This window comes from Protopterus annectens, chromosome 11.part0, assembly GCF_019279795.1.
Source record: "Protopterus annectens isolate FY-2018-M chromosome 11.part0, PAN1.0, whole genome shotgun sequence".
Classification (NCBI taxonomy): Eukaryota; Metazoa; Chordata; order Ceratodontiformes; family Protopteridae; genus Protopterus; species Protopterus annectens.
Genome location: NC_056745.1, coordinates 131,374,134 through 131,393,755, shown reverse-complemented (window position 1 = coordinate 131,393,755; position 19,622 = coordinate 131,374,134). Strand labels below are relative to the sequence as shown.

General features: G+C 38.1%; 1 protein-coding gene across 4 annotated transcripts in view; it reads left to right on the top strand.

The window, feature by feature from the left end:
- Positions 1-19,622, top strand: part of CACNA2D4 (calcium voltage-gated channel auxiliary subunit alpha2delta 4) — a 2,573,275-nt gene that overhangs the window by 903,790 nt on the left and 1,649,863 nt on the right. For all 4 annotated transcript variants that reach the window (XM_044087505.1, XM_044087506.1, XM_044087504.1 and 1 more), the window contains one exon: positions 4,777-4,870. In XM_044087505.1, coding sequence (XP_043943440.1) covers positions 4,777-4,870 — 94 coding nt within the window. The remainder of the gene's footprint in view (positions 1-4,776; positions 4,871-19,622) is intronic.

Here is a 19,622-nt window from a genome sequence, read left to right as displayed (position 1 = left end):
CCACATCATGGCTTATTATACCAGAGATAAAATCAAAACCTGCACCATGGCTTACACCAGAGATAAAATCAAAATCCACACCATGGCTTATGCAAGAGATAAAATCAAAATCCGCACCATGGCTTACACCAGAGATCAAATCAAAACCCGCACCATGACTTACACCAGAGATAAAATCAAAACCCACACCATGACTTGCACCAGATATAGAAAGGCTGATGCATAACCGAGATAAAGTACAGAAAAATGGCCTTTAGAAAAAAAAAATACAATCTGCAAAAATATCAGCATTTATGCGGCCTAAGAATAGCATTATATGCAAACCTACTCTACAGGAAAAAACGCTGCAAAGTACCAAAACAGTTTCAGTTAACAATAAGTGTATTAATTCTGGAAAAACATCACAAGCCTGCCCTTTCACAGATGAAACAAACTATAGCATAGCATAAAGATTTACTTCTTTCTATATAAATGCTGCTAACTGCCTTAATTAACTAGTATACCCAAAGCAGCAGTAAATGAGGTAGACAGTCTTACTTAAAATAACTCTTATCAGCATGATAAAAAATATTCAAAAACCTAAACCCACCTCTGTTGCAGCAGACAGCCTTCCTGTAGAATATCTCAAAATACTGCAGATTCCACTGCATACCCGATATCTCTCCAAGAAGCTGTAGTCTCCAAACTTTGGAAACAATCCTGTGTTATTCTTTTACATAAAAGAGACAAAACACTTGATCTGACCAACTACGGACATATAGCCATCTTATTCCATTCATCTAAAATACATGAAAATATGTTCTCCTACAATTAATCAACTACCTAATAGATAAATTATTTTCCACAACACATCATTGATTTAGACCAGGCCAGAGAACAGAAAGAGCATTACTAACTTTCATAAACTATGTTACTAAATCGAAAACTAAGGTGGAATTGTTGAATCCCTATTTCTATTTATGTTCAAAGCATTTTATATAGTTTCACATCTTATATTATTATCTAAGCTCAAAGAACTGGAACTCAGCAACAATGGTCAACTGGTTTAAAAGTTAGTGCAGCCACCTAACACAATGTTTATGCTGGAGAGATGAGCTTTCAGCTTCTCGGGAAACAATATTAGGTGTGCCACAACATTCACTGTTAGGAACATTACACTTTATTATTATTTATTATAATTTATTTATTATATATTATTTATAAATAAAATGGGTAAAGCCTCTCTCCCAGCAAATGCAATCCAATAAGCAGATGATTCAGCAGTAAGATGTGCAACCTTTTTAGCCAAACAACCCCAAAATGACCTTTGGTATTCTGTTACAAACATTAAAAAACGGCTTCTGCAATCTAAACTAATCATAAATCCATAGAAAACTAAGCTAATGGCATTTCACCTCCAACTCAGCAATGAAACTATTATAATGATATTCTGTGTTGATAAAAATGAGCTATTACGATACACAAAACTACTGGGTTTAATAAATGACTACAGCATGCCCAATATGCTATTGAAAAGACAACCATAAGCTAGTACTTCTTTATAAAGTACAACCTTATCTATTAGACTGTTACTGTAAGAACATATATATGTCTCATCAATTTTGACTAACCTGCGGTTCTCTGTGAGGCTACTGAGCAAAAATATTTCAGCTCCTCATGAAACAATATTAAGTGCGCCATTAGATTACACTTTAATATATTTACAAATAAAATGCATAAGACTTCTTTCCCAGCAAATATAATCCAATAAGCAGTTGATTCAAGACTAGTATGTGCATCTTTTTCAGCCAAACAGCTCCAAAATGTCCCACAGCATTTTATTACAAACTTACTTAGTAAAACATGCATATGCCTCATTTCTGGTCCGTTTGCTAAAATTGCAATGTGACTTTATACATAAACCTGAAATAGTGCTGAATGTTCTTTAGATATGCCTGACTTTAGCATGCTGTAAATACTCTATATGCTACTCACTATACTGATCATCTGCTACAGTATATAGAGATTATTGTTATGCAGTATATTTTTATTGTTACCTCATGCTAATTACCTGTGAAAAAGTATGCAATGTCGAGCTTTCCTCCCTAGCCCTCTGCTGAAAAGAGGCTTTACCAAGTTGGACTTTACAATGATGTCATACAAGTTGGTGTTCTCCATGCATTAATTCAGTACACTAAACGTATGCATGATGCTTACATCACTTTGCTCTTTACTACACTCATTTCCTAGTTCCAGATCTGCTGTTGTAATAAAGTGGTTATAATATAGTAAAGTAACATGTTTAAGCAATCAGCATGTTGCCTTATTGCATTAAGTTAAAAAATGAGTAACCACAGGAATCTGTCTAGTTCCAACTTCACCACCATGAGTGTTGAGGAAAAAAAAAACAAAGAAAGAAGTGGTCTTAAAACCTCACTGATGAGCTCAGTCGCAGTAATTTCCAAAAGTCATGAAACCCAAGTAGTGATCCAAAGCAAGTTTCAAAAATGTCTGTGGGCATTTAATATATGATGTATTTAATATATGATGCATCTTGATATTACTTTTGTAATCTTCAATCATCTGCTATTATTGTAATTCTAAAGAAGCTTCCCCAGCCAATAATAAACTGTCTGTTTTATGGTCTGGGTTCCCTACAAGCTAGTTTCAGGGAATAAGTATTTAAGAGCAACAAGTATCTCAGTGCTAACCATATGTAATGTTGTATATATCATGACATGTGTAAATTAGAGATTCCTTTTGTTCCTGTGAAAATGCTGATGATGCCGGCTGTACATAGTCTTTAGGAAATAAGATATCCAATATCTTTTACCCCTGCGTCATTGCTTTGGGACAGCCAGGAAAGCAGGGTTTAATTTAATTATTTGTAAAAACAATCTTTTATCATCTTACCTTTTATTTTTTTAAGAACATTGCATTTTTTATTAACTCATTACACCCTAGTGACACTTCCTGCTTTTTCTGCACTTACAGCCTACTGACACCTCCAGGCTTCTAATATAGCATGTTCACATTTCCATTAATAATTTCAAAGCCATGCTATATACAAGTTATTGAAAGATAGCTTACATGATGGGCCAGACAACTGCACTGATATCTGACCTTCATCTAGTGCTCTTCAAAAGATATTAATTGTTGTTCCTATACTGTTTGGATATATTGTCATCAATTACATATTTTCCTAAATGTTGTTGTGTCTTTCAGCTTTTTCCCGGTTAGGGGTAGCCACAGCGGAACTCCGGTCCGCTAATGATTGGCAGTAGATTTTTACGTGCCGAGTTGCCAGCTCTGACGCACAACCTTCAACGATGGTGCACCCATTCACGCACGTCTCCACACAGAAGACGCTCTAGCTGAGAATCGAACAGGACAAAGTCTTACTGTGAGGCGACAACAATACCGCAGCACCACCACCGCAATACATATTTTCCTAAATATGTCAACAAATAAGTAACACAGGCATAACTGTTTTGTCTCATATGAAAGCTCACGGATGAATGTACAAAATGTTGCTTAGAGTATATATACAGCTTGACTGGTTATTGACATATTAAACGTTGTTTACAAAATACTAAAAATTAATATTTATTGACTTATAAAATCCAGTTGAGAACCTAGAATCTAATGAACATCACCACTGTTAAAATGTGTTTGTACTGAACAGTTTGACATTTATGTTTCTTATACATGCAAAAGAAAAATATAATAATAACCCTGACAAATAAACACGTAAACAATGAACTTTTTCAGGGCTCAAGCCTCCAGTACTTTCATAATCCCCTTATATCCCTTTGACATTAAATTGTATGATTTAATTAAGGAGTATAAAATATGCAGAAGTACCAGCAATGCTTGTTACAAAACATTCACTCTGATTATAGGAAACAAAAGGAATATCATTTTGGTCACTGCACTATATGGTTTATAACCACTTTGATCATGCAGGAGAAAGATTTGTGCATGGCTTTGTTATATGTCAGTGATTTAGTCTTTGTTAGTTTGAATGTCATTTCATAATCTTCTGTAATGTAGGAAAAATTAGGTAAATAAACTTATAAACTTTTTTCCAAACACCTTTACTGAATTATCACTTGTGATATAACAAATTTGCATTCAAATAAAAGTAATGAAACTGTATTAACATAAATATTATACTTCACATATAACACTATATATCATATAACCTAAGCAATATTACATAAATTATTCAATTCCTGACATTTTTTTTAAACAAGACACATCTTTATTAAATCGTTTACTACATAGGTAATCATATGTTTATATAAATGAAAACAAACCACACCAACACAACCTAATTGCAAGCATTTAACATCACAAGCTATACTGACTTCTTTGTGTAAAAATGCAACTGGGGCAGCCTCGTAAGAGAGAGTTTGAAGCCTTTAGAGTTGAATAACTTTTTATCAGTGGAGGAGAACATAAATGTAAAACTAGCCAGCGTTTCTGTCACAAAGGGAAATGTACTGAAAATTCTTGTGTTTATTTTTATGAATAATTTGTTTCTAATTCCGTGTTATATTAATCTCTCTCTCTCTCTCTCTCCCTTTTTTCTCTCATTCCCCATTACTGTGTTTATTTGCAAACATTTAATTTGACATTGCCAGATTGTTACTTAAAAGCTTTAATTGAACCAAATTTGGTTATTAAGCAGGTACAAAGTTAATTCCCATGTCATACACAGCCCTGTTCTATTGTATAATCGTTTAGTTATTCACGTGCCATTGTTACTAAAGAAAACTTGTTTCTGAACCACAGGTGATACAGAACTGGTTCAGGAAGTTCTTTTCGATGCAGTTGTAACAGCTCCAATGGAGGCTTACTGGACAGCTCTGAGTCTCAACATTTCCAAGTAGGTATTTTATCTGAATGCATACCAGTGTTGTCTAGATATTTATCTATTTATAAATTATTGTCTTATGAGAAACTGCATACAGCAAATTTCTGAGTTCCCATGCTCTGTTAAGTCACAAGTCATGTTTTATCCAGAAATCTGTGTGGCACTTCTGTTGTGATATGTGTAGTAAGGTAATAGATGTGTGGCATTCTGGCATTTAATACTAGCAGCAGAATTATTTTTCTATGGTCATTTGACGTGATATCAAACTTAAACCCATTTTCATTGTTAGTTTAACCCCAAGTTATATATATCACACTTTTCATGTACCATTTTAGCTGCCTCAAATTCTGATACAGAAGCCTTGTTTCTGTCTTTGACCATAGATATTCAGTCTCATATTCAGATACAAGGCCTTTATTTTTCTTCTGTACAGCAGCTCTAAGTTTTGAATGTAAAGTGTGATTCTGAACAAATTTTCTACTGAGTTATATTCTGGGTGAGCATTTTGTCATTCAGTGCTAAATTTTGTTGCATTCAATTTTATTTATTTATTTGACATTTGTTGACTGGGTTAGTCGGAATGGGCAATAGCCCCTTTTCAGCAGAGACCTAAGGAGGAAAGCTCCAATAGAAAAAACAGTTGGGAGGGTGGCCTAATGGTTAAGGTGTTTGCCTTACAAACACAAGGTGTAGGGTTTGCGTCTCACAAGGGATAATTGGCTAGGCTTAAAATGGCACACAAGGGCAGTTAGCTTAGTACCAATCTATGAACCTATGAAAGGTAAATAACATGGAAAAGTATACAAATGAGCAGATTGTATCTAGACTAAGCATACATAGTAGAAAGGTCAATAATGTCAGAAAAAGCATACAAATAGCATTCAAAAATAATGTCCAATATATACATCATAATAGAGTACTGTCAGTTTTGTACGTAAAATAATACAGGAAAATATCATAAGAGCTCATATGCTAGTGGAAGCTATAGGCGAAGCAAAAGATTTAGGGGCACATAATATATACAGAAAGTTGAACCCCATGTAAAAGGCCAGTGGCCAGACAACAGTTTAGGTAGCGGACAGTACAAACAGAAAACTATTAACATAGTATCAGGAAGCACAGAAACTATTAGCATAGTATAAAGAAGCTGCAGAGAGAAGTGACAAACTTGAAAGGCAAAGGAGAGTACTGAGGTATGTATTCTGACACAATTTCATGGCATACACACAACATAAAATACTTTATGTTCATCAATGAATTAACATTACAGTAGCCTAAGCTATATGAGTTTACCCCTCTTGAATCAGCCAGCTTCTGAAGAAGGTGTATTCTTTGGGTACTTTAACTTTCAGGATGTTAAATTACCAAGCCCAGATTGAAGTATTTGCTTATGTCTTTTGAGAATATGCAGAAGTCATTGGTTAACCTTCCCTCTGTGAGATAAAAAGTGTTTTAAATGCTTCTGTGATAGCTAATCCTTAGGTGACTAAACATATTTTAAAGTGTGCTTATGATGTCACTGATTCTGCTTCCATAACAGTTGCTTCTGGATTACTTTTAGGGAGACTTGCATGGCTTCACTCTCACAACCTCCCTGATGAAGTCAGGTCTGTGATTCTAAAATCTCCCTTAGATAAAGACTCACTTTTTTGGCCTTTCTGCAGCTGGAGTGTTTAAGAAGTATGATGAAAGGGAAAAAATGATTCAACGAGTGACACAGCTTTTTCAACCATCCCTTTTAAAACCAAGTAGCAGTGTTGCACCCTCTTCAGCCCCCTTCCCCAACAAACTGTTTCAAGAGCAAGGGGGCCAGTAATTAAGGAGGGGGAACCAAAGACACGGAGCTCTAAACAGAAGAGAAAAGTTTCAAAAGTCAAGGACAGCAAGCTAAGATGGCTGTACACTGATTAACAGCTTAACTTCAACTTTCCCAGTGTGAAAAAAGATACTGAAATACAAGGGCCAGGAACTCCTTCACTTTTAGTAAATTCAGTTACTGTCTAGTAAGTACTCTGCCAGGATGCCAGCAAAAAGCACTTCAAGCTCCAGCTTTGGTGCAAGATATGGCTTCCATTAATCTAGATGAAAAAATTAAGTCAAATATGCTCAGAGCTGATTAAAATATAACAGTGAAGGAGTATATAAATGCAAATAACAAAAGGCTGAAAAAAGGAAGAAGCCTTAACCAGATTTTCAGATGAGCTAATAAAACTGCAAAACATCATTGGTCAAAATGATGAAAATGCTGGCTGATTAAGAGATTGCTCAAGAAGAGATGTTTCACAAAATGGAAGAATTAGGCGACAGAGCAGGGGAAAATCTGCAGTTTTTCTGCTGAGCCGGAGAAACTAGAAGGAACAAACTGTATTAATTTTATGATGGCACAAATAAGCAACTAGACTGATATTTTACAGCGGGAGCTGTTAACTGAAACAACACACCATGTGTATGCTCAAAATCTGGCCACAAGAAAGCAGCCCAAAACCTGTTTTGGTAAAGATGCAAAGCTACCAGCAGAAAGAGTTGATCGTGACAATACCATGGCAAAAGGGCAAAATATTATAAGTTCGAGACAGCAAAGGGTTTGTGGAAAATGATTATTCACTATACACCAGGCAGAAGAGAAACATATTAATTCCAGCAGTCAGGGAATGTCAAAAGACAAGTGTGAGATTCAAGCTTCTGTATCCAGCTGTTGTCAGAATGGTTTACCTTTGTGCAGATACGCAAAGTGTTTCCATGAATTCTATCCCACCGACTTCCCTAAAGTTCGAGAAAACAGAGAACGGCGACATTTCCAATCACTCCACAGCTGAAACAAGTGCTACCATGGGTCAAAAAGGGGGTGAGATTTTGTTATTTGGAACATTGTTGTTCGTGGTTTTGTGAAGTCTCAGTTTGCAATTCACAGAAACTGTTTAGAGGATGTGGCTGTCGGAATTATGAAGGTAAATCCTTCAGAATATTTTTTTCCTGGAGGATCAAAGTAATTTTTTTGAAGCAGAACAGGTTAAGGAGGAAATGTAAAAGTTTGCCAAAAAAAAAAATGATCCATCAAGCGGAAGGGGATTCTGCTTCTCATTATTTCAGATAATAAAGCACATGGAGAGACTCTATCAGTGAAATATTGTCCACTTTTCCAAAGGAAAATGCTTGAGAGAGAAAAACAGAGGCGTTGGCTAAAATAATTGGGAGTACTTTGAAAATGAAATGGAATCTGGAGTTGGTAGAAGGAGATGATCAAGAAGAAGAAATGAAATGGAATCTGGAGTTGGTAGAAGGAGATGATCAAGAAGAAGAAATGAAATGGAATCTGGAGTTGGTAGAAGGAGATGATCAAGAAGAAGAACTGAAATGGAATCTGGAGTTGGTAGAAGGAGATGATCAAGAAGAAGAAATGAAATGGAATCTGGAGTTGGTAGAAGGAGATGATCAAGAAGAAGAAATGAAATGGAATCTGGAGTTGGTAGAAGGAGATGATCAAGAAGAAGAAATGAAATGGAATCTGGAGTTGGTATAAGGAGATGATCAAGAAGAAGAAATGAAATGGAATCTGGAGTTGGTAGAAGGAGATGATCAAGAAGAAGAAATGAAATTGAATCTGGAGTTGGTATAAGGAGATGATCAACAAGAAGACCAGAAACATGGATACTAGTGAAGACATATGAGCCTGCACAGCATCAGTCACATTTGTGAAGTACGGCTGTATAAGCAAAGGTGGAAAGAGTGGACTTTTGCTGACTTTGTTAAACTTGTGTGGAACTACAAGACATTTGCCTCACTTCATGTCATTAATGTGTGGAAGGACACTGAGGGGATGATGTAGGAAAAATGTAACTGTATGTAAAACAAAAACTGCTAAACAACTCCAAAGAACAAAGTAAAAATGAAAAAGCAGCAAACCAAAGACCAGGAAGGAACTGGACCACAACACTTATAAGCTTTAGTTCATTTAATAAAACACCACAGACTTCATCAGAATAAATACAAAACTTGAAACCACCCTTTAAATACTTGTCATGTGCAAAAAATCATCCATTGACAAAACGATTCAAATTATTTAAATAGCCACTGTGATGTTATGGAAATTTAAAAGTGCACTACAATTTTTTTTGACATTGCATATGTATAAAAACATAAAATGTATATAAATAATAGGTTCATAGGTAGGTACAAGGCTATTGGCCCAAGGGCCTAAGTAAGCCTAGCCAACAAGGTTCCCTGGCTTATGCCACCCAAGAAAGTTCATCTCCTGTGCCCCTGTCGAGCAGAGCCACAGAAATGATGCCTGGGGTGTATTTCCTATTTCCCATCCACTCATCAAGATTTTTCTTGAAGAGTGCTAATGAGGAACTTTGCTTGACATAGATGGGTAGCTTGTTCCAGAGTATAGGAAGTCTCTGGGACAGGAATCTTTCCCTCCAGCATGTCCTGTTTATTGTGGTGACAAGGTTTAGGTCCCTAGAGCGTGTAGATTTCTTTAGGTGTATCATGTCCAACAGCTCTGGGTTTGACATAGCTTTATATGTTAGGCAGAGATCTCCTCTGAGTAGGTGATATGCTACAGAGTAAAGCATGCGTTTTTTGAGATGGTCAGTGTAGGGCATCTGTTTGAGGCCAGTAATCCACTTTGTGAGGTACTTCTGTGGCCTTTCTAGCTGCTGAAGATGTCTAGTGAGGTACATTCCAAAAGGGGCATTGTTCTCTATAATGGGTCTAATGAGTGCCAAGTAGAGGGGAACAATGACCTCTTTTTTTTCCTGAATGAGAACCCTTTTGTGATGAGGTATGCCACATAGAAGGATTTCCTGACTACTATGGTGATGTGATTATCAAAGGAGAGACTACTGCCCACCTGGGTCCCAAGGCCTCTTATTACACATTTGACATTAAGCAGACTGGAAGAAAGGAAGAAAGCAAATGGATCATGAACCTCAGAGCTAATTTATTTCCAGGGCTCAACAGAGTAGTTCATATTAAACCTATTTTGAAAGAGAGAAGCCTAATTAAGAAATGAAATGGAGGCTTAAGGAAGGCGTGCATCTGATTGCTGTATGTGATTGGTTGAGCAAGTAAGGATCTTTATTTAACAGCAGTAAGTCAGGTCTACACACTAGGATCTGAAGAAGGTTTTTTAACTGAAAGTGCTTATCCTGTTTGACCTGCAACTTGAACCAGCACAATTTGTGCTTTTTATTTCTTCATTTTATTAAAGCCTACATTTTAACAGAATTTCTCAGTGAACTTTTCGTTGTGGTGGAAGCATTTTTTTCATTTTACAATTAGTGTTAGTAGAGTAGAAGAACAGGCAATAATGTGTCTTAGCATGGGTAACCTGAATTTTAGGTTAAGACCTGTGTTTACAGCTGTCTATTTGGGACAATTTACCTATTAGCAATATTAAACTTCATTATTTGAAGATGTATATAGTTTTGTGTGTTTGTATTAACTTAACATGTTATGAGGTGCTCTTGAGGTGTGTTTTTGAGGGTTTTCATTTAACAAAAAATCTTGTAAAATGTGACAGATTTCAGTGTTGATAAGAAAAAAACTGTATAAAAGATTAACCTGCCAAACAGTGGTTGAATGTATCAGAAAAGCTAGAAACAACCATTTATAAAAAAGAAAGAATGTTTAATTATATTAAGAAATGCAAAGTACAAATAGCAGTGCTACAGGATACACATCTGGATGGAACTGAGCATGGAAATTTGATAAAGGATTTCATGATGGATATTCAGCAGAATATGAGGGACAAAGGAAAAGAGGAAAACTTTTATTAATTGCTAGAGGAGTCCCAACCGTGATTAGAAGAGAACAAAAGATAATAATGGTACATTTGTGGTAGTAATGAGCTACTGGCAAGGGCTGAAGATTATGCTGTCATATGTTTATATTCCAGCTAAACCAGCTAATATGGAGCTTTAACAATTGGGAGAAGTAATCATCTTTTATCAGGAAATATTACTTACATGTGGGGACTGAAATTTGATTTGCAAGAATGAGGATGTACAGAGGGGCTAGAAGAGAAAATATAACAAAAGAAGATAGATTTCTGAAGAAATTTATGAAAATATTTTGTATGGAAGGTATGAATTCAGTAGTAGGAATGTGGAGAGAATTTGCATATTATTCTCCAAGATACAATAAGTGGGCTAGTCTAAGCAGAAATTATATTAAACAGGAACATGTACATTTAGTTGAGAACTTTGGCACATATCCAATACTAAGATAAAGGTTAAGGGTAATGAAGTAAAGATGAGACACTGGCCCTTCCCCACATGCATGTTAAAAGGAAAGCCAATTTAAGGAATGGGAAGTAGAAATCGCATTATCAGGGAAGATAGGAAGCACTCCAGAAGTTATTGCTGGTGAGTGGGATAAAATTAAAGTGGAGTTTAAAAACAGGGTAGAAATAAAATAAAAAGATATATAGTTAAATAAGAATTATTTAGAGGGCTGACAAAGGTTAATGTTTTACAGAATAAGGGTTATCTCACAGAACAAGAGGAGGAACAACTGCAGAGTACTAAAGAGAAAATAAGGGAATACCTGGGTAATATGCATGGGTGTAGAAAGATTGCTGTTAAGCAACTGTTTTTGATGACAACTGCAGAGCAAAAAAAAACTTTTGGCACAAAGACGTACGCAACAGAATGTTGAAAGGGTTGTTGCCAAACTTAGGGAGCCTATAGCAAAAAAAAAAAATAATAATAAAATAAAATAACCAGAGATCCTGCGTATTAGAGATAAGTTTGGAAATTTAATGAAAATTTGTATAAAGCACAGAAATGGGGAATATTGAAAATGCACAAATGGAAATATTTACTGAAGACTTAAATATGCCAAGTTTAGAGGGAGATTCTTGACAATTTACAATTAAGATAAGAAGAGATGAGATAACAAAAATGGTGATGTATAACCAATCTGCAGGAAAATCTCCAGGAATAGATGGTATTCCAGTAGAAGTTTGGAAGCTGGGAGAGAAAGTGCTAAAGATCTGGAAGGTTTTGTTTAACAGTATTGTAAAAGGAGTTGAAGCTCGAACATCCTGGAAAAAAAACCTCTGGGGTTGGAATACCTAAATTTGGTAAAGACCCATCAGATCCAACTTAATGTACGCCCATTTAAATTTTAATCCACAATTATTAATTATGTCTATAATGATTAAAAGAATAACAATGGTATTGCCAACACTGATAGATATGGATCAATGTAGTGATGTGGAGGGGAGGCAAACATTTGACAATATTAATTAAATAATGATAACCCAGGTGGAAGGAGAATGTAAGAAAATACTGCTGTTATTGGTGGGTCTTGATGCATTGAAACTATTTGACAGAGAAAGCTTTAAATTTATGAGTAGGGAAATGGAAGCATTTATATTTCTTGATGCAATGATAAGGTTAATCAGAGAATATATGAGGGAGTGAAGGTAGCAATCTAAGTAGGATGGTTCCTCTCTGCTAAGTTGTGTCTTAGAAGAGGGTGTTCTCTTTACCCTTTGTAATTTGCATTATATTTAGAACCAATGGTGAAGAAAATAAGGGATTCAGAAATTCAGGGATATAACTGGTATGGTTTTTCAAGAAAAGTTAGCATTATTTGCAGATGACATTATTTTGTACTTGATAGAACCAGAAAAAGACATCTCTATGTTATGGAACATTTTGAGACAGTTCAGGGTTTTTTGAGGGTATAAAATTAATGAAGATAAACAAAGGCTATAGCTGTAAACTATATACCCACTCATTAATTGGTTAAACAATACATATATTTATGGGGACATTATAAAATGAGGTATTCAGAGTATGGCTTAAAAGGATTATGTTATGGCAGCTAAGTACATGTGGGAAGACACTAAAAAGATAATGCAAAAACAGAGAAAATGGAATTTCTTACCTATGGATATGGATAGTAAGGTAAACGCAGTAAAAATGTTTTTAGTCCCTTTAATTTTATACACAGGTCAGGCATATTTTTATCTACCAGAAGAGAAGCTGTGGATAGTAATTCATAAAGAGGTGAAGGATTTTATCTGGGAGGGGAAGATGGCAAGAGTCTAGTGGGTTAAACTGTTCCTTCCAATAGTGCAGCAAAGTTTAGGATTACCTGATTTGAAGAGATATTTTAGAGCTACACAGTTAAGGCTCTTCTACATAACATAAGCAGAAAGTTGAAATTTGAAGTAGAAAGGAATGATGATGACACGGAGATAATTCAAGCAATAAGGAACGAGTGGGATTTTTGGACACAGATTTTTAAGGAGAAAAACAGCAATCATACAGAATTTTATATTCATAACATAGCAGAAAGTAAACTAAGAACTAAGCCAACACAGGAATGGAGAAAGGAGATTTTGCCAATAGGGATGACTGCAATTAGTAATATAGAAAATAGGCAAGAGGGGGATGGAATTTACTGGAGGAAGCTGGTAGAGGAACCAAAGTATTGGGAACAAATAATTAGCAAGGGAAAGGTTATAGAATGGGAAGAGGCCAAGAAGACATTTGGACTGTAGGCTAGATATTGCAATCCCTATCAGGGATTGATATAATATAGGCAAATAGAAAGGTATAGGGTAATCCTAAATGAAAGACCAGCACTGGTTGAGTTTTTAGTTGAATCTAGAACAGATGCTGCTGTTAAAAAGGGATAATTGGTAGAGAATATAAAATATTGCACTATTGGTAGGGCATATAAAATATTGCACTATAACTATAGGAATCAATCAGAGGGGGTCAGAAAAGATTGGTAAAAGATATTGGATACACATGACTCCCAAATATGCAATAAATCTATAAGATTTAGGATTTTTGCCTTGAAGTGTTTGCATTGGTACTTTTATACCCCAAGCAGAATTTAAAACATTCCCTGCAGAGTATTCTGTTATGAATACTGGGCGAACAAATGAGTGTAACGAAAGAAATGACTTTTTTAGGTGGGATACAGGATCTGAATTGCCTAGTTATAGTAAGTCCTTGTTAAGTTTAATTACGATGGTTGCCAAAAAAAATAATTTACTAAAGAATTGAAATCAAAGTCTGAACCAACTGTACTTAAAGTAGTAAATACTGCAACAGAGATAAAAGAACATACAAATGTAAGTTTGCCTATGTCACAAGTGATCATTCAACAAAGGTGTTACAATCAAGGACAGTTTTCCCGGTCTGCATGACTAACTACCAGATCACACAACTAGCAGAACAAAGTGGATGAATCATCAACACCACAAAACCAGCCTCACATAATGCTACCACTCCACTGAATCAAACACATAAACACACAAAGACATACTCGGAGGCTCTGAGTAAAAATTTACCTAAACAGCAGAGGCCTCCAAAGCAGACACCCAAACAACTGCTACCTCAAGACACCCCACAAGCAACACATAAACCACAAAAGCAGTGTGCAAAGCAGTCACAGCCCTTAAGGCCAAATACAACACCAAACATACTTGTCATAGGTGACTCCATAGTCAGACACACTGACGTCCCACTCACCAGGCTGAACAAGGAGAGGGTCACAGTAAGCTGCCTATCGGGCGCTAGAATCCGCCACATAACACAAGCACTGGTCACTCCATGGCAAGTACAAATATGACACAGTCATTGTCCATGCTGGTGTGAACGACCTGAGACGTACCTCCCTGGACTACATGAAAAGAGACATAGAGGAGCTCTCTGATTATGTAGCCCAGGCAGGTATGACCCTAACCCTGAGCAGTATCCTTCCTTCACCAAGAATGATGCCACAATATAGAGACAAGATGATCAGCTTTAACAATTGGCTTAATGTCTCGTGTCATTCAAAGGGATCCAGTGTCTGTCTGCCTGGGATGACATGCTTGACAAGCCACGCTGCTTAAGGGACAGCTTGCACCTGTCACCCTGGGATTCGGATATTGGCTAAGGCTCTTGCCACCCCCATAGTGCCTTTTTAGGCAAGGCTCAAATTCTAAACCTACCACCCTAGAAAACAAAAATGGGAAGAAACTGAGGGTAATGCTGCTCAATGCCAGAAGTCTAAATCTCAAAATGCACGCACTCGAGGCCCTTCTCAGTATGGAGAACATCGATGTCTGTGCTGTAACTGAAACCTGGTTCAAGGCTCCTGAGAGCACCCCGGCACTATTAGGTTTTACCTCATATCATGCGTTCGGCCCCAAAACCCAGACCACACCACAAAAGGAGGGTGTATCCATATTCATAAAGGATACTCACACCTCCAGGTTGGTGGCAACGCATAAGCTCGGAAATCATCCAGGTGCAACTAACCATAGGCAAAACTGCTCTACAAATTGTAGCATGCTACAGGCCACCCTCTCAAACTCAGGAACCCCACACAGCCTTCCTGAAGACACTGGAGGGTATAAATGTATCTCCAAACACCATCATATTGGGTGACTTCAACTACCCGAATATAGACTGGGAACATTACTCAAGCCCTAACTTTCTAGCCCAACGGTTCCTGGAGTTCATAAATTCAAATGCCATGGAACAGCTAGTCACTGTTCCCACGAGAGGAGAAAATATACTAGATCTCATTGTCACAAACATGGGGACAAAATGCTCCACACCGAAGTATATCCCTCATTGGTGAGATCTGATCATAAACTAATCTCACTGGAAATCCACATCCCGCCCCACCCCAAGCAAAAAGACCATAGTGAAGAACTTCTCTAAAGCAAACTTCACACTACTCAAGACTGGTGTGGTATCCTTCAAGGCCCCTGAGCCAGAGGAAACCACAACCCAAGCTATGGAAGCCCTTACAAATGCCTTCTATGAACACCTCCAGGACTGCATGGATCAGGCAATCCCAAATAAAACCAAGACTCTTTCCACAAAGGGCAAACGTCCAGTCTGGTGGACCCCAGCCATTAACAAACTTTACAATAAGAGGAGAAAGCTATTACATGATAGAACAAAATCCATAAAAGGGAAGTCACCCCTGATCATTATTAGTAAAAAATACGAGCACTCATAAAATCAACTAAGGCCAATTTTGAGAGAAAAATTGCCATGGATTCAAAGGACAATCATAAGGCCTTTTTCAGCTATGTTAGGAACCTGGGTGGAAACTCCCAGATATGCTCAGAATTAGTCCAAAATGATACAAAAATCACTGAACCCACAGACATTGCCAACATACTGGCAGACAGGTTCAGTGCAAACTTCACCCCTCTCCCCCCTAAAGGAGAGATAACTATCCCAGCCGAGTGTAGCCTCCCGGACATCTCAAATGCGCAGGTGAAAGCTGCTCTCTCTAAAGCTAAAAACACAGCATCAATGGGACCGGATGGTGTCCCCGGCTGTGTGCTACACGAGCTAAATGAGGAATTAAACCCGCACATAAGGCAGCTGTTTAATCTCAGCCTTACCACAGGATATGTGCCCAAGGAGTGGCGTATGGCAACTGTGGTCCCACTCCACAAAGGCGGTGCCTCTACGGACCCTGGTAATTACCGCCCCATAAGCTTAACAAGTCTAGTCTGCAAAGCTATGGAGAGGATCATAATGGAGCTCATAAACAAAGATATAGGGGACTTGCAGACATTGGACCCGACCCAGTTTGGCTTTGTCAAGGGAAGATCATGCCTTTTGAACTTGGTTGACTTCTTCGAAACAGTCACCAAGGCCATTGATGAGGAAAGGCAGTCCATACAGCCTACCTTGACCTTGCAAAGGCTTTCGACACAATACCCCACTCGGGTATTGTAGAAAAACTTACCAGCTTAAATGTAAACCCATATGTCACAAGATGGATTGCAAACTGGCTTAAGGACAGAACCCACAGGGTTAGAGTTGCTGGCGCTGTGTCAGACTCCAAGCCGGTCACAAGTGGTGTCCCACAGGGCTCGGTCCTTGGCCCCTATTGTTTGGCATCTACTTCTCAGAAGTACAGGCCAACATGGGAGGACTTTGGCTGACAAAGTTTGCAGACGACTGCAAACTGGGCCATAGTGGAAAGTGCATCGGACACGGATATCCTTCAGAAGAGACTCACGGAAACAGATAGCTGGTGCCAGAGCCATGGCCTGAAGTTAAACGCCAAAAATGTATAGTCATACCCTTCGGGAAAAACAAGGTAACCCCAAGCTACCATATAGGTGGCAATCCACTAAGCACAGAAGAGGTTATCAGGGACCTGGGGACCCAGGTTGACAGTGGCCTTTCTTTGACACTCACATTGCTAAAGTGGTTAGAAAGACCTTCTACATTGCCCACCTGATCATGAAGGGATTTACATCCAGATCTAGTGAGGTCATTGTTCCCTGTACTCTTCACTTATCAGACCAATGATCGAGTACAATGCCCCATTCGGGATGTATCTCACCCGACATCTGCAGCAATTGGAGAGACCCCAAAGTTCCTCACCAAAAGGATAAAGGGACTCCAAAATCTGTCATATGCTGCCAGATTGAAGAAACTCCAGCTCTATTCAGTCGCATACCATCTGCTCAGAGGTGACATGTGCCTGACATACAAGGCCATGTCCAACCCGGAATTAATGGACATGCTCCACCTCAAAAATCCAAATCCACCAAAACCACTAGAGCAAGCGACTTAAACCTTAGCACGGATATAAATAGGACGTGCTGGAGGGATAGATTTATCACTCAGAGACTCCCTATGCTGTGGAATAAAATCCCGGTCCATGTGAGGCAGAGCACCTCGCTGACTCTGTTCAAGAGAAATCTAGACCTGTGGATGGGAGATCGTAGGTTTACCCCAGGAATCAACTCTGTGTCACTGCTGGACAGAGGCACAACAAACTAATGGGCACAGTATTTTTTTCATATAAGGGGTGGCGTAAGCCACAATAATTTGGGCTAGGCTTATAAATGCCTTAGGGCAGATAGCCTAGTATAAACCTATGAACCTATGAACCTATAATACAAAAAAAAACACAGATAAACTCAGTGAATTGTCACAAAATGACAGAAAATGACACCAAACACCAGTAAATGTATACTATATATACAAATGTTATTTAACTACCATTTCAGACTCCCTCCTCCCATCCTGGCAACCTTTCATTGTCCCTCAGATGTTACCTCCCCTTTTGGCATCAGATAATCTCAGACAAGTGAGTTCAGAGTATAATCCAGTGAGGGTACTCCTGGCAATGTGAACCTTTTCCTTCTTTCCAGGGAATTCCCATCTACCCAGAAAACCAGATTACTGTTTCCTCACATTTTACACAACATGCTGTCCCAGGGAGTAATAGAACCAGTGACTCAATCCATTAGGCAAAGCTTATTGTTCAAGGATATTCCTTGTTCCTAAATCATAAGGATCCTGTGGGCCAGTAATGTGTCTTTTAGCTTTAAATCCTCATTTCAAGATTTTAAGTTTCAAGATGTTATCACTCAAAATGTTGTGCCATTTATCTCAACTCTAGTTTTCATGGTAAAGCTAGATCAAAATGATGCCTATCATCACATTCCTACTGCCAATCAGTTCAGGCATTTCTTAAGATTTATTGTGTTTGATTTATATTCTCAGTTCTCTGTTTTACCCTTTGGGCTTTCTGCTGCACCAAAGGTATTCACAAAATGCATAGCTCCAGACATAGCTTACTGCAGACTCCAAGGCATACACATTTTCCCATATTTGGATGATTGTCTTATCTCTGCAGACTCTTTTCACAGCTATCAAGATTCTTTAATGACTGTTTAGGAACTTCTACTCAGTCTGGGATTTCAAATCAGTTTACAGAAGTCTTGTCTCGTTCAGTTTCACAGAATGGTTTTCCTTAGATGTTCAATGGACTTGACCTTGGAGAGAGCCTTTCTTCCCCCAGACAAAGTAGAAATGTTCCAACAGTGCTTTCTGAATGTCACCAGCCTAAACCAAGAATAAGCAATGGAGATTTTCAGGATTCTGGAGTACAAGCCATTCACACTGTTCATACTGCCCTTTAACAGACTGCACATGAGGAAAATACAATGGTACCTCAGAACAGTCTGTACCCATCATTTATATTCTTAGACTTTTCAAATCCCATTTCTGGGATTTCTAAAGAGGGAGACTGAATGGTAGATATTAGGCACTCCAGGCCTCCCATTACACCTTCTGACCCTCAACAATCAATAGCCACAGATGCACCAGGCCTGTCATGGAGGTATCCAAGGGGTAAAAGTGCAAGCCCTGTGGGATCCTGGACACAGACAGAAACACAAATCTCAGGGAGGTGTCATCTGTTGTCAATGCTTTGAAGGCCTTGAGTCATCTCTGGTGCCCAGGACCGCTACTAGTGTACACAGACAATACCACCGTAATGTGGTACAATAGCACTCAAGGAGGTACCAGATCAGACTCCCTTTGCAGATTTTCCATGATTGCCTGGGAGGTAGCAGTTCAACTGAAGCTCATAATTCAAGATACATACATTCTGTCACAGCAAACCCTTATTCCAGACTAGCCTAGCAGGATCAGGATATGCCCCATACATATGGAAGCTTTATCCTGGGAGTGTTCCAAGATCTGATCTGTGGGATGCACCTCAAATAGATATGTTTGCCTCCCTTCAAAACAGACAACTAGAGAAATTTTGTTCCAGGACTCCTTGGAGGTAAGCTTAGAAGACTGATGCTTTTTCATTCCCAGGGGCTGGAATGTTCCTGCATGCTTTTCACTGATTACTATGGTTCTTCTTAAAAAAAAAGACCCCACAAAATTGTGGTGATGTCTGACTCCATTTTTGGCCTCGGAAATAGTGGTTTTCTCTTCTTTTCAGTCTAAGGGCAATTACCACA